At 50.1% G+C, this 12,500-nt stretch overlaps 1 protein-coding gene across 7 annotated transcripts in view; it reads right to left on the bottom strand.

Annotated features, from left to right (window-relative positions):
* Nucleotides 1–12,500, bottom strand: part of LOC119575426 — a 93,046-nt gene that overhangs the window by 31,428 nt on the left and 49,118 nt on the right. The window contains exon 1 of one of the 7 annotated variants that reach the window (XM_037923038.1): nt 10,324–10,402. The exons of the other annotated variants lie outside the window; for them this stretch is intronic. Coding sequence (XP_037778966.1) covers nt 10,324–10,329 — 6 coding nt within the window. The 5' untranslated portion in view covers nt 10,330–10,402. Of the gene's footprint in view, nt 1–10,323; nt 10,403–12,500 lie in introns of those variants that run through there. 7 annotated transcript variants of the gene reach the window in all.

Raw genomic sequence — 12,500 nt, forward strand, 5'->3', positions numbered from 1 at the left:
GCGTTGTGCTCGTGTGTGTGAGTGTGTGTTGTATGTATGTGTGGATGTGTTGTGTGTATGTGTGTGTGTTATATGGATTATGTATCGCTATGTATGTATGTATGTATGGATGTATGTATAGTATGTAGTATGTATGTATGTATGTATTTATTTATGTGTGTATGTATTGTAGTATATATGTATGTTTGTATGTATGTGTGTATGGTATGTGTTATGTGTATGTGTGTATTGAAGTGAAGGTGTATGTGTTAGACATATATATATATATATATATATATATATATATAAATAATATATATATATAATATATAATCATATATATATATATAATCTATATAAGAGATATATATATATATATTATATATTCATATATTATATATTATATTATTATATATATTTATAATATATATATATATATATATATATATATATATATATATGACCATAACGCATCCAAGCACCTGCCAGAATTTAATTATTCAATCATTAATGCATGGAGGTCAATACGTGTAGCGCGAAACGTTCAGCATATTGCAGCTGTAATGCCGTGTGCAAAGTCATCTGGAGGGCGGAAAATTAAATAAACAAAAATGATAAATACTGAAACCTGATAAAGGTGAACGATAGACGAACTTTCTGAATTATAAGCAATGAGTACCACTATTTTAGTAACGCGGGTGAGAAATTTGCGTATCCCACATACGTGTAAAATGTATAACGTGTAAACAAATATAGATATAAGAGTACACAAAAGACAGGCAAAACCACACAGGCATAAATGCATATAATAATAAAACCTATATACACTCCATACACAAAAAACAGGCACATTTAGCATAAAAAACTTCAAGGCTATTCGGAAAGAAGCAATAACAATAACAAATACTATATAAGCGTACTACAAACAACAAAACAAACAAACAATCGCAAGCACACCAACACACACACAGACACGCACACACACACACAACACACACACACATACACACACACGCACATCACACACACACACACCCCCCCCCCAACCCCCCCCCACCACACACACACACACACAACAACACACACACATACAACACATATATACACACACCGCACACACACAATCTTACTCAGACCCACACAGACACACACAAACACAACACAGACTTTCGCATAGGCTGACAAATGAAAAGTAACTTACCTGCCACCCGCACTCTAAATGGAGTCATTCGAGGCCAAGCGACCGAGCACCGGGGGGCTCCCTCAACATGCTGGGACCAGGCGTGAGCCGCCGCGCGGAGCCAGGGCGGAGGCGACGAGCGGGGCGGGGGCCGAGAGGAAGAGAGAGGAGAGAGAGAGGGGGGAGGGAGAGGGAGAGGGAGAGACGAGGGAAGACGACGGCAGGGGAGGAGGGGGGGGGGGGAAGGGAGGAAGGGGAGGAAGGAGGGTGGGGGGGAAGAGGAGGGGGGGGGGGGAGAGAGGAGGGAGAGAGGAGGGGCGGGGGGGGGAGGAGGAGAGAGGGGGGAGGAGGAGGAGGGGGGGGGGAGGCGAGGGGAGGGGGAAAGGAAAGAAGGGAGGAAGGGGAGGGGGGGGGGGGCGAGGAGGAGGAGGAGGAAGGGGAGAGGGAGGAAGGGGAGAGGGAAGGGGTGGAAGAAGGAAGGGGAGAGGGAGAGAAAGGGGGGAGAGAGAAGGAGGAGAAAAGGGAGAAGGTGGGAGGAAGAGGAGAAAGGAGGAAAGGGAGAGAGAGGAAGGAGAAAGGGAGGAAAGAGGAGGAGGGAGGGGAGCGAGAAAGAGGAAGGGGGAGGGAAGAGAGAGAAGAGAAGGCGAAAAAGAAAGAGGAGTAGGGGGAAGGAGGACAGGAAGGAAGTGGGGAGGAAAGGAAGGGGGAAAGAAGGAAAGAGAAAGAAGAGGAAAGAGAAGAAAGAAGAAAAGAAGCAGGAAAGAAAGAGACGAAGGAGAAGCAGAGGGGAAAGGAGGAGAAGAAGGAGAGGAGAAAAAAAAGGGGAGGGAGAGGGAGAGACCAGCCAAGGGAGGAAGAGGAGAGGGAGAGGGGAAGGAGGAAGGAGAAGGCGGAGACAAGCAGGGAGGGACGGAAGAGGCAGAGAGAGAGAGAGAGAAGAAGGCGGGGGGGAGAGGGGCGGCACAAAGCGGAGGGAGAAAAAGGTAGAACAAGCGGGAGAGGGGATGGCGGAAAAGGACGGAAAAGAGAAAGAAAGAGGAGGGGGGCGGAAACAAATCGCGGAGATCGGGAAGGAGAGACAAGGAAGAGAAAGGAGAAGGGAGAAAGAGAGATGAGAGAGGGAAGAGAAACAGAGAGGAGAGGAAGGGGGAAGGAGAGAAAGAGAAGAGGGGAGAGAGGGAAAAGGAGAAGGAGAGAAAGAGAGGAGAGGGAAAGGAGAAGAGAGAAAGAGAGAGGAGAGGAAAGTGAGAGAAGGAGAGAGGAGAGGGAAAGGGAGGAAAGAGAGAGGGAGAGGAAAGGGAGAAGAGAGAAAGAGAGATGGAGGGAAAGGGAGGACGGAGAGAAAGAGAGAGGGAGGGAAAGAGAGAAGGAGAGAAAGAGAGAGGAGAGGAAAGGGGAGAAGGAGAGCGAAAGAGAGAGGAGGGAAAGGGAGAAATGGAGAGGAAAGAGAGAGGAGGGAAAGGGAGAAGGAGAGAAAGAGAGAGGGAGAGGAAAGGGGAGAAGGAGAGAAAGAGAGAGAGAGGGAAAGGAGAAGGAGAGAAAGAGAGGGGAGGAAAGGGAGAAGGAGAGAGGAGAGAGAGGAGGAAAAGGGAGAAGAGAGAAAGGAGAGAGGAAGGAAAAGGGAGAAGCAGAGAAAGAGAGAGGGAGGGGAAAGGGAGAACGGAGAGAAAGACGAGAGGGAGAGGGAGAAGGGAGAAGGAGAGAAAGGAGAGAGGAGGGAAAGGAAAGGGAGAGAAAGAGAGAGGGAGAGGGAAAAGGAGAAGGAGAGAAGAGAGAGGGAGGAAATGGAGAAGGAGAGAAAGAGAGAGGAGGAAAGGAGAAGGAAGGAGAACGAGGAGAGGAGAGGAAAGGGAGAAGGAGAGAACGAGAGAGGGAGGAAAGGGAGAATGAGAGAAAGAGAGAGAGACAGGAAGGAGAGAGAGAAAGAGAGAGGAAGAGGAAGGAGAAGAGAGAAAGAGAGAAGGAGAGGGAAATGGAGAATGAGAGAAGAGAGAGGGAGAGGAAAAAGGGAGAAGGAGGAGGAAAAAGAGAGGAGAGGGAAAGGAGAAGGACGAGAAAGAGAGAGGGAGAGGGAAGGAGAAAGAGAGAGGGAGAGGGAAAGGAGAATGACGGAGGAGAAAGAGAGAGGAGAGGGAAAGGGAGAAGGAGAGAAAGAGAGAGAGAGGGAAAGGGAGAAGGAGAGGGGAAGAGAGAGAGAGGGAAAGGGAGAAGGAGAGAAAGAGAGATGGAGAGGAAAGGGAGAAGAGAGAAAGAGAGAGGGAGGGGAAAGGAGGAAGAGAGAGAAAGAGAGAGGGAGGAGGAAAGGGGATTGAAGGAGAGAAGGAGAGAGGAGAGGGGAAATGGAGGAAGGAGAGAAGGAGAGAGGAGAGGGGAAAAGGGAGAATGAGAAAAAGGAGAGGAGGGGAGAGGACAGGGAGAAGGAGAGGAAAGAGAGAGGGAGAGGGAAAGGGAAAGGAGAAGAAAGAGAGAGAGAGGAAAGGGGAGAAGAGAGAAAGAGAGAGGGAGAGGAAAGGGAGAAGGAGAGAAAAGAGAGAGGGACGAGGAAAGGAGAAGGCGAGCCACGAGAGAGGGGAGAGGGAAAGGAGGGAGAGGAAAGAGAGAGGGAGAGGGATAAGAGAAGAGAGAAAGAGAGGGCGAGAGGAAAGGGAGAAGGAGAGAAAGAGAGGGAGGGAAAATGGAGGAAGAGAGAAAGAGAGAGGGAGAGGGAAATGGAGGAAGGGAGAAAGAGAGATGGGAGGGAAAGGGAGAAGGAGAGAAAGAGAGAGGGAGAGGGAAAGGGAGAAGGGAGAAAGAGAGAGAGAGGAGAGGGAAAGGGGAGAAGGAGAGAAAGAGAGAGGAGGGAAAGGGAGAAGGAGAGAAAGAGAGAGGGAGAGGAAAGGAGAAGGAGAGAAAGAGAGAGGGGAAAGGAGAAGGAGAGAAAGAGAGATGGAGAGGGAAAGGGAGAGAGGAGAGAAAGAGAGAGGAGAGGGAAAGGAGAAGGGAGAAAGAGAGATGGAGAGAAAGGGAGAAAGAGAGAAGGAGAGAGGAAAGGGCGATAGGAGAGAAAGAGAGAGGGAGGGAAAAGGAGGAAGGAGAGACAAGCGAGGGAGAGGGAAAGGGAGAATGAGAGAAAGAGAGAGGGAGAGGAAAGGAGAAGGACGAGAAAGAGAGAGGGAGAGGAGGAGAAGGAGAAAAAGAGAGAGGGAGAGGGAGAAGAAGAAAAAGAGAGAGGGAGAGGGAAGGAGAAGGAGAGAGAGAGAGAGGGAGGAAATGGAGAAGGAGGAAAAGAGAGCAGGGAGGAAAGGGAGAAGGAGGAGAATAGAGAGGAGGAGAGGGAAAGGGAGAAGAAGAAGAGAGAGGAGAGGGAAATGGAGAAGGAGAGAAAGAGCGGGGAAGGAAAGGGAGAAGGAGAGAAAAGCAGAGAGGAGAGGGAAAAAGGGAGAAGGAGAGAAGAGAGAGAGGAGAGGGAGAATGAGAGAAGGGAGAGTAGAGAGGGAAAGGGAGAGGAGAGAAGAGCGATGGAGGAAAGGGAGAAGGAGAGAAGAGAGAGGAGGGAAAGGAGAAGGAGAGAAAAGAGAGGGGAGAGAGGGAAAAGGGAGAAGAGAGAAAGAAGAGAGGGAGAGAAAAAGGGAGAAGGAGAGAAAGAAGAGAGGAGAGGGAAAAGGGAGAAGGAGGAGACAAGAGAGCGGAGAGGAAAAAGAGAGAGAGGACGAGAAAGAGAGGAGGGAGGAGGGAAAGGGAGAAAGGAGAGAAAGGAGAGGGAGAGGACAGGAGAGAAGAGAGAGGAGAGGGAAAAGGGAAAGGAGAGAAGGAGAGGAGGAGGGAGAGGGAAAGGGAGAAGGAGAGGAAAGGAGAAGGAGAGGGATAGAGAAGGAGAGAAAGAGAGAGGCGAGGGAAAGGGAAGAAGGAGAGAAAGAGAGAGAGAGGAAAGGGGAGAAGAGAGAAAAGAGAGATGGAGAGGGACCTGCGAGCAATGAAGAAAAGAAAGAGAGAGGGAAGAGGAAAGGGAAAAGGAGAGAAAGACGAGGGGAGAGGAAAGGGAGACGGAGAGAAAGAGAGAGGGGAGGGAAAGGGAGAAGGAGAGAGAGAGGGAGAGGGAAAGGAGAGGGAGAAGGAGAGAAGGAGAGAGGGAGAGGGGAAAGGGAGAATGACGAGAAGAGAGAGGCGGAAAGGGAGAAGGAGAGAAAGAGAGAGGGACGAGGGAAAGGAGACGAAGAGAAAGAGCGATGGGGAGGGAAAGGAGAAGAGAGAAGAGAGAGGGGAGAGGGAAAAAGGGAGAATGGAGAGAAAGAGAGAGGGAGGGAAAAGGGAGGAGAGAAGAGAGAGGGAGAGGGAAAGGGAGAAGCGAGAGAAGGAGAGAGGGAGAGGAAAGGGAGCATGTAGAGAAAGAGAGAGGGTAGGGGAAAGGGAGAAGGAGAGGAAAGGAGAGATGGAGAGGGCAAAGGTGAAGAGAAAGAGAGAGGGAGCGGGAAATGGAGGAAGGAGAGAACGAGAGAGAGGGGAAATGGAGGAATGAGAGAAGGAGAGAGGGAGGGGAAAGGAGAGAAAGAGAGAGGGAGAGGGAAAGGGAGAAGGAGAGAAATGAGAGAGGAGGGAAAGGGAGAAGGAGAGAAAGAGAGAGGGAGGCAAATGGAGAAGGAGAGAAAGAGAGAGGGAGAGGTGAAAGGGAGAAGGAAGAGAAGGAGAGAGGAGAGGGAAATGAGAAGAGAGAAAGAGAGAGGGAGAGAAAGGAGAAGGAGGAGAGAAAGAGAGAGGGAGAGGAAAGGGAGAAGGAGAGAAAGAGCGAGGGGAGAGGGAAAGGGAGAAGGAGAGAGAGAAAGGGAGAGGGAAAGGGAGAAGAGGAGAAAGAGCGAGGGAGGAAAAGGAGAAGGAGAGAAATAGGAGAAGAGGGAGAGGAAAAGTGTGAGAAGGAGAGAAAGAGAGAGACGAGGGAAAAGGGAGAAGGAGGAGAGAAAGGAGAGAGGAGAGGAAAGGGAGAAGGAAGCAGAAAGAGGGAGGGAGGGAAAGGGAGGAAGGAGAGAAAAGAGGAGAGGGAGGGAAGGACAGGGAGAGAGAAGGAGAGAAAGAGAGGAGAGGAAAGGGAGGAAAGAGAGAAAGGAGAGATGGAGAGGGAAAGGAGAAGGAGAGAAAGAGAGAGGAAGAGGAAAGTGGAGAAGGAGAGAAGAAGAGAGAGAGGGAAAGGGAGAAGAGAGAAAGAGAGAGGAGAGGGAAAGGGAGAGGCGGAGAAAGAGAGAGAGAGGGAAAGGGAGAAGGAGAGAACGAGAGAGGGAGCGGGAAATGGGAGAAGGAGAGAGAAGAGAGAGGGAGAGGGAGAAAGGAGAAGGAAAGAAGGAGGGAGAGGGAAAGGGGAGAAGGAGAGGAGAGGGAGAGGGAAAGGGAGAAGGAGAGAAAAGAGAGAGGGAGGAGGGAAAAGGGAGAAGGAGAGAAAGAGAGAGGGAGAGGAAAGGGAGATGAGAGAACGAGAGAGAGGAGGGAAAAGGGAGAATGAGAGAAAGAGAGATGGAGAGGGAAGGGAGAGGAAGAGACTGAGAGATGGAGAGGAACGGGAGAAGGAGAAGAAAGAGAGAGGGAGGAGGAAGGGAGAAGGGAGAAGAGAGAGGAGAGGGAAAGGAGAAGGACAGCGGAAAGGACGAGATGGAGAGGGAAAGGAGAAGGAGGAGAAAGAGAGAGGGAGGGGAAAGGCGAAGAGCGAAAAGAGAGAGAGCGGGAAAGGGAAGAAGGAGAGAAAGAGAGGGGGAGAGGGAAAAAGGAGAAAGAGAGAAAGAGAGATGGAGAGGCCCTGGAGAATGAGAGAAAGAAGAGAGGAGAGAAAGGGAGAAGGAGGAGAAAGAGAGATGGAGAGAAGGGAGAATGCGAGAAAGAGAGATGGAGAGGAAAAGGGAGAAGCGAGAGAGAGGAGGAGGAAAGGGCAGAGGAAATGGAGCATGAGAGCACGAGAGAGGGCGAGGAAAGGGAGAATGAGAAGAAGGAGAGAGATGGAGAGGAAAGGAGGAAGGAGAGAAAGCAGAGAGGGAGAGGGAAATGGAGAATGAGAGAGAGAGGGAGAGGGAAATGGGAGAATGAGAGGAAAGAGAGATGGGAGAGGAAAGGGAGAAGGAGAGAAGAGAGAGGAAGGGAAAGCGAGGAAGAGAGAAGGAGAGATGAAAGGGACAAGGGAGACGGAGAGAAGAGAGATGAGCGGGAAAAGGGAGAAGGAGAGCAAGAGAGAGGGAGAGGGGAAAAGGGAGAAGGAGCGGAAAGAGAGAGGGAGAGGAAAGGGAGGAAGGAGGAGAGAGGAGAGGCGGAAATGGAGAAGGAGAGAAAGAGAGAGGAGAGGAAAGGGAGAAGGAGAGAAAGAGAGAGATGGAGAGGGAAAGGGAGCGGAGAGAAAGCGAGATGGAGAGGAAAGGGAGAAGGAGAGAGAGCTGGAGAGGAAATGGGAGAATGAGAGAAGCGAGATGGCGAGGACAAGGGAAGAAGAGAGAGATGAGAGGAAAGGAGACGGAGAGAAAGAGAGAGGAGAGGGACGGGCGACGGAGAGAAGAGAGAGGGAGAGGGGAAAGGAGAGGAGAGAAAGCAGAGAGGGGGGAAATGGAGAAGGAGAGGAAGAGAGAGGGAGAGGGACGGCGAAGGAGCGAAAGAGAGAGGGCGAGGGAAAGGAGAAGGAGAGAAAAGCGAGAGAGAGGGAAAGGAGACGGAGAGAAAGAGAGAGGAGGAGGAAAGGGAGAGGAGAGAAAGAAAGAGCGAGGGCGAGGGAAAGGAGAAGGAGAGACGCGAGAGGGAGAGGAGGGAGGGGTGCAGCAGGGAGGGGGGATGGGTGGGGATAGGGTGTAGGGATGGCGGAAGAGAGGGAGGAGGAGATGGAGAGAGAAAGGGGGGGGGGTGTGGGGGGGGGGGGGGGTGGGGAGGTGGGGTGTGGGGGGGTGGTGGGGGGGGTGGGGGTGGGGGGGGGGGGTGGCTAGAGGGGGCGGGTGGCGGGGGGGGGTGGGGGGTGGGGTGGGTGTGGGGGGGATGTTGGTGGGGGGGGGGGGGGGGGGTGTGGGTGGGTGGTGGGGGGGGGGGGGGTGGTGGGGGTGGGTGTGGACAGAGAGATACACAGAGGAGAGGAACGGACAGAGAACAGAGAGAGAGGAGAGCAGAGAGAGAGATAGAGCGAGTAGAGAGACGTAGAGAGAGAGAAGGAGAGAGAGAGAGAGAGAGAGAGAGAGGAACACCAGATGTATGTGTGGGAGAGGTAGATGTAGAGAGAGACGATATAGATAGATGAGAGAAAGACAAAGGGGAGAGACAGAGAGAGAAGAGAGAGAGAATAGAGAGAGAGAGAGATGAGAGAGACGAGATAGGAGATACAGAGACAGAGAAGGGGACAGAGTAGACAGCCACATATGCACACTCCAATAAGCACCCACGCGCGCTGCGGGGGGGCGGGAGAGAGTTATATTAGAAAAGCGGAAGAGGCCTGGGAGCGGAAAGCCGGAGGACCAAGCAAAGAGAAGAGAGATAAATCGAGAAAAAAGGGCAAAGAAAGGAAGGAAGCGGACGAAAAAAAGGGGGGAAGAAGAAAAGAAAGGAAGAGCGCCAAGGGAAGGAAGAGAGCAAAAAGGGAGCAGGAGAGAAATAAGCCAAAAACAAAGAAGGAACCGGGGGGAGAAAAAAAAACGCGGGGGAGCGGCGGGGAGCGGTAGACGCGCGCGCCGGAGGCGCGGGACGCGCGCGCGCGCGCGGCGCGCTCGCGCGCGCCGCGCGCGCGCGCGCCCGGCGCGCGCGCGCGCGCGCGTCGCGCGAGCGCGCGCCGGCGCGCGAGCGCCGCCCGCGCCGCGAGCGCCCGCGGCTCTCGCGCGCTCCCGCCGGCGCGCGCGCGCCTCCTGGCTCGCGCGCGCCCGCCGGGCCCGCGCGCGCCCGCCGGCCCCCGCGCGCCCGCCGGCCGCGCTGCGCCCGCCCCGGCGCCATAGCTCGGTCGCGCCCGCCCGGCTGCCCGCGCGCGCGCCCGCCGGCGCCCGCGCGCGCGCCCCGCCCGCGCGCGACTCTCCGCCTTCCCGCCTCTCTCCGTCCCTCCCTCTCTCTTCTCTCCCGCCCTCCCTCGCTCTGCTCTCTCCCTCCTGTCCCGCGCTCTTCGCCCTACCCTCTATCTCCCTCCCTCCCTCGCTCCGTCCCTCTCTCTCTCTCTCCCTCCCTCTCTCTCTCTCCCTCCTTCCTCTCTCTCCCCTCCTTCCCTCTCTCTCGCTTCTCTTCCCGCCCTTCTCTCTCCTCCCGCCTTCCCTCTCTCTCCCCTCCTTCCTCGCTCCCCTCTCTCGCTTCTCCCTCCCTTTCTCCCTCCTTCCCTCGTCTCTCCCGCCTTCCCTCTAGCCCTCAGTCCGCTCGATCCCGCCGTCCCCCTCCCTCCCTCCTGCCCTCCTTCTCCCTCCCTCCCTCGATCGCGCTCCGCCCGTCTCGTCGTCTCCCCTCCTCCCTCTTCTGTCCCTCCCTCCCTCGCCGTCTCCCACCATCCCCTCCTTCTCCCTCCCTCCCTCTCTCTCCCTCCCGCTCTCTCTCTCCCTCTCCCCACCCTCCCGTCGCCATCCCTCTCTCCTCACGCGCGATCCCGCCCGCCGATCTCTATATAGATATATACATCATCTCTCTTCCCTCGTCTTTATAGAGATAGAGAGGAGTATATAGATAGATATGAGATATAATAGAGATAGACTATAGAGAATAGATAGAGAATTATAAATATCATATATCTATATATATATATGATAATAGAGATATATATATATAATATTATATATATATATATATATATATATATATATATATTATTCTATATATATACATATATCTATATTATATATGTTGTCGTGTGGTGCTGTGGTGTGTAGTGTGTGGTTATCTCTATCTCATTCTCTATATATATATATAATAGATATGTATATATAATAATATATATATATATATATATATATATATTATATATATATAATTTCCTCTCTCTCCTCTCTAATATAGTATAATTATATAAATATATATCTTATATATATATATATACTATCATAGTATTATATATATATATGTATGTATGTATGTATGTCTGTATGTATAATATAATATAGATATATACATATATAGATATATATATATATATAATATATTCCTCTCCATATCTATCACCATCTCCCTCTTTCTCTCTTACATCACTTCAACATAGAAAAAGCTGCGTTCACAACCTCCATCACGTCCGACTTTTCGTAATGCCCTTTTCACTAAGCAGTCGGGCAACAGCCTTGTAATGTCTCGTGCCTTTTCTCCTTTTATATAATTAGATGTGCTACGTTGTATGTGTATGTTATTTAACTAAAAAACTATGTGTATTACGTGTATTTTGTTTTCCATGGTCGGCAGGGTCACCAAATCTCCGCTGTAAAAGTAGATATATATAATAACACAAAGAATGGAACACTTCTTGCACTTTCTTTTTTGTGTGTGCTTTATTTTCATCGTACAATGACACTTCTGTTGAAATACCTATCCGCACTCACTTAACGATATTCACAAATGCAAGTATAATCGAGAGGTTAAGTATCACACAAAACAGGATATCTGCTCCCTTGTTCAAAAAAAAAAAAAAAAAAAAAAAAAAAAAAAAATATATATAGATATATATACATATATATAATATATATATATATATATATATATATATATATATATATATATATATATGTAATGTTTTCTCTCGTCCTTCGTTCTCGTCTTACAACAACCGTTCTTATAATGTCTAGAGCTTTGTATAGCGGCGCACCACCAATCAATATCAATCACCAATAAAAATGTCCTAGAGGTCAGACGGACAGAAAAAAACACTCCTATCGCAAAACCGCCAGAGTTAATCACACGAACCTGTGAACCAAAAGATACCGCTAATCATCAAAAAACAAAAGGTCTGAAGCATCAACACAGACAACACCCACTGGCCATCGCACTAGCAAGCCCGGACACTGTACATAATGCTCGACTCGCGGAGGAGCGTTCTCGAGGGTTCCATTAACTACACCTATTATAGTTCTAATCAACGGCTTCGCGCAGGCTATAGTTTCACAGCCAGCAAAGGCCCAGCACACCGAGCTAGGGCTTGTGACACACAATACACTCACGGCTGTCCACAAACCAGGCACAAAAAAGGACAAACGCGCAGAGTGAGTTAAGGCTGCCTTGCAACAGCGTGTACGCACATCGCACAGAAACCTGTGTAGCACAGCGGGACGACAGACGAGATGTAAGCAAGACCTGATGAGTCAGCGTCTGGGCAGTAGGGGACAGACTAAGGAACAGCCATCAACATACCACAACATCTTCTCCTGCTCCTCCTCCGCCTCCTCTTCCTCCCGAACCCATCCAACCCTCTTCTTTCAATTTTCTTCTTCCGTTGCTGTTGTACTTATTCTCCCCACCTCCTACTGCCTCTTGTCGTGCTTCGAGATAAGTTTATTCCCTCCTCATCTCACCCTGTTTTCTAACTTCTATTGCTACAGACCAAAACGTATAGTATACAGTGATGTGTATCAGGAATTCACAGGCAGATTAATGCCGAGCAACATGGAGTGAATCATAACTGGCAGAAGCAGAAGCGATAAATTGAGATGGAGGGAGAAGGGAGAGGGGAGAGGGAGAGAGGAGGGAGGAAGAGAGAGGAGAGACGAGACGAGGAGAGATGAGAGAGAGAACGAGAGGAGAGAGAGAGAGAGAGAGAGCGAGAGTAGACGAGAGAAGAGAGAGAGAGAGGAGGATGATTGATAGACAGTAGATAGATATTGGCTGGGGATGAGAAGGAGAAAGAGAGTGACTAAAGCAAAAAGCAAGACAGATGTATAAATTACTTTTCAATTCGCCTCAAAAGGAAAAAATTTTCCGTTTGTCGAATTTGCGATCCCCGACTTAATAATGGAAAAAAAGGTGAATCTCATCAAGTGAAGGCGCCAAAAGGGAACAAAAACAACCTGTACCAAGAATCGTTGTATCTTCGGGCCAAAAGATCATGACCTCTGACTCCGCCATAATCACATACTTCCCTCACGCTCGTCTTATTAGAAACCACACACAGATGCACGCAACATACACATTTACAGTATATAAGATACCTTCACATACGCACGGGTAAAGACACAATCACATACGCAAATGTATTCATCCCCCCCCCACACCCAAACACACACACACACATCTTACACCAATATCTGAATAACATACAAACACACACAATTACGCATGCATATACGCAGCCCTCACGCGTTTAAACAACAGGCAATCTTTTTTTATCATAATAGACAAGCTAAATATACATTAACTAAAGCGTAGGCACTTCGAAGGTCCTTGTTCGCATTTTTCGTCCCTTGTGTGGTACTTG

The sequence above is a fragment of the Penaeus monodon genome, chromosome 7 (genome assembly GCF_015228065.2).
Source record: "Penaeus monodon isolate SGIC_2016 chromosome 7, NSTDA_Pmon_1, whole genome shotgun sequence".
Classification (NCBI taxonomy): Eukaryota; Metazoa; Arthropoda; class Malacostraca; order Decapoda; family Penaeidae; genus Penaeus; species Penaeus monodon.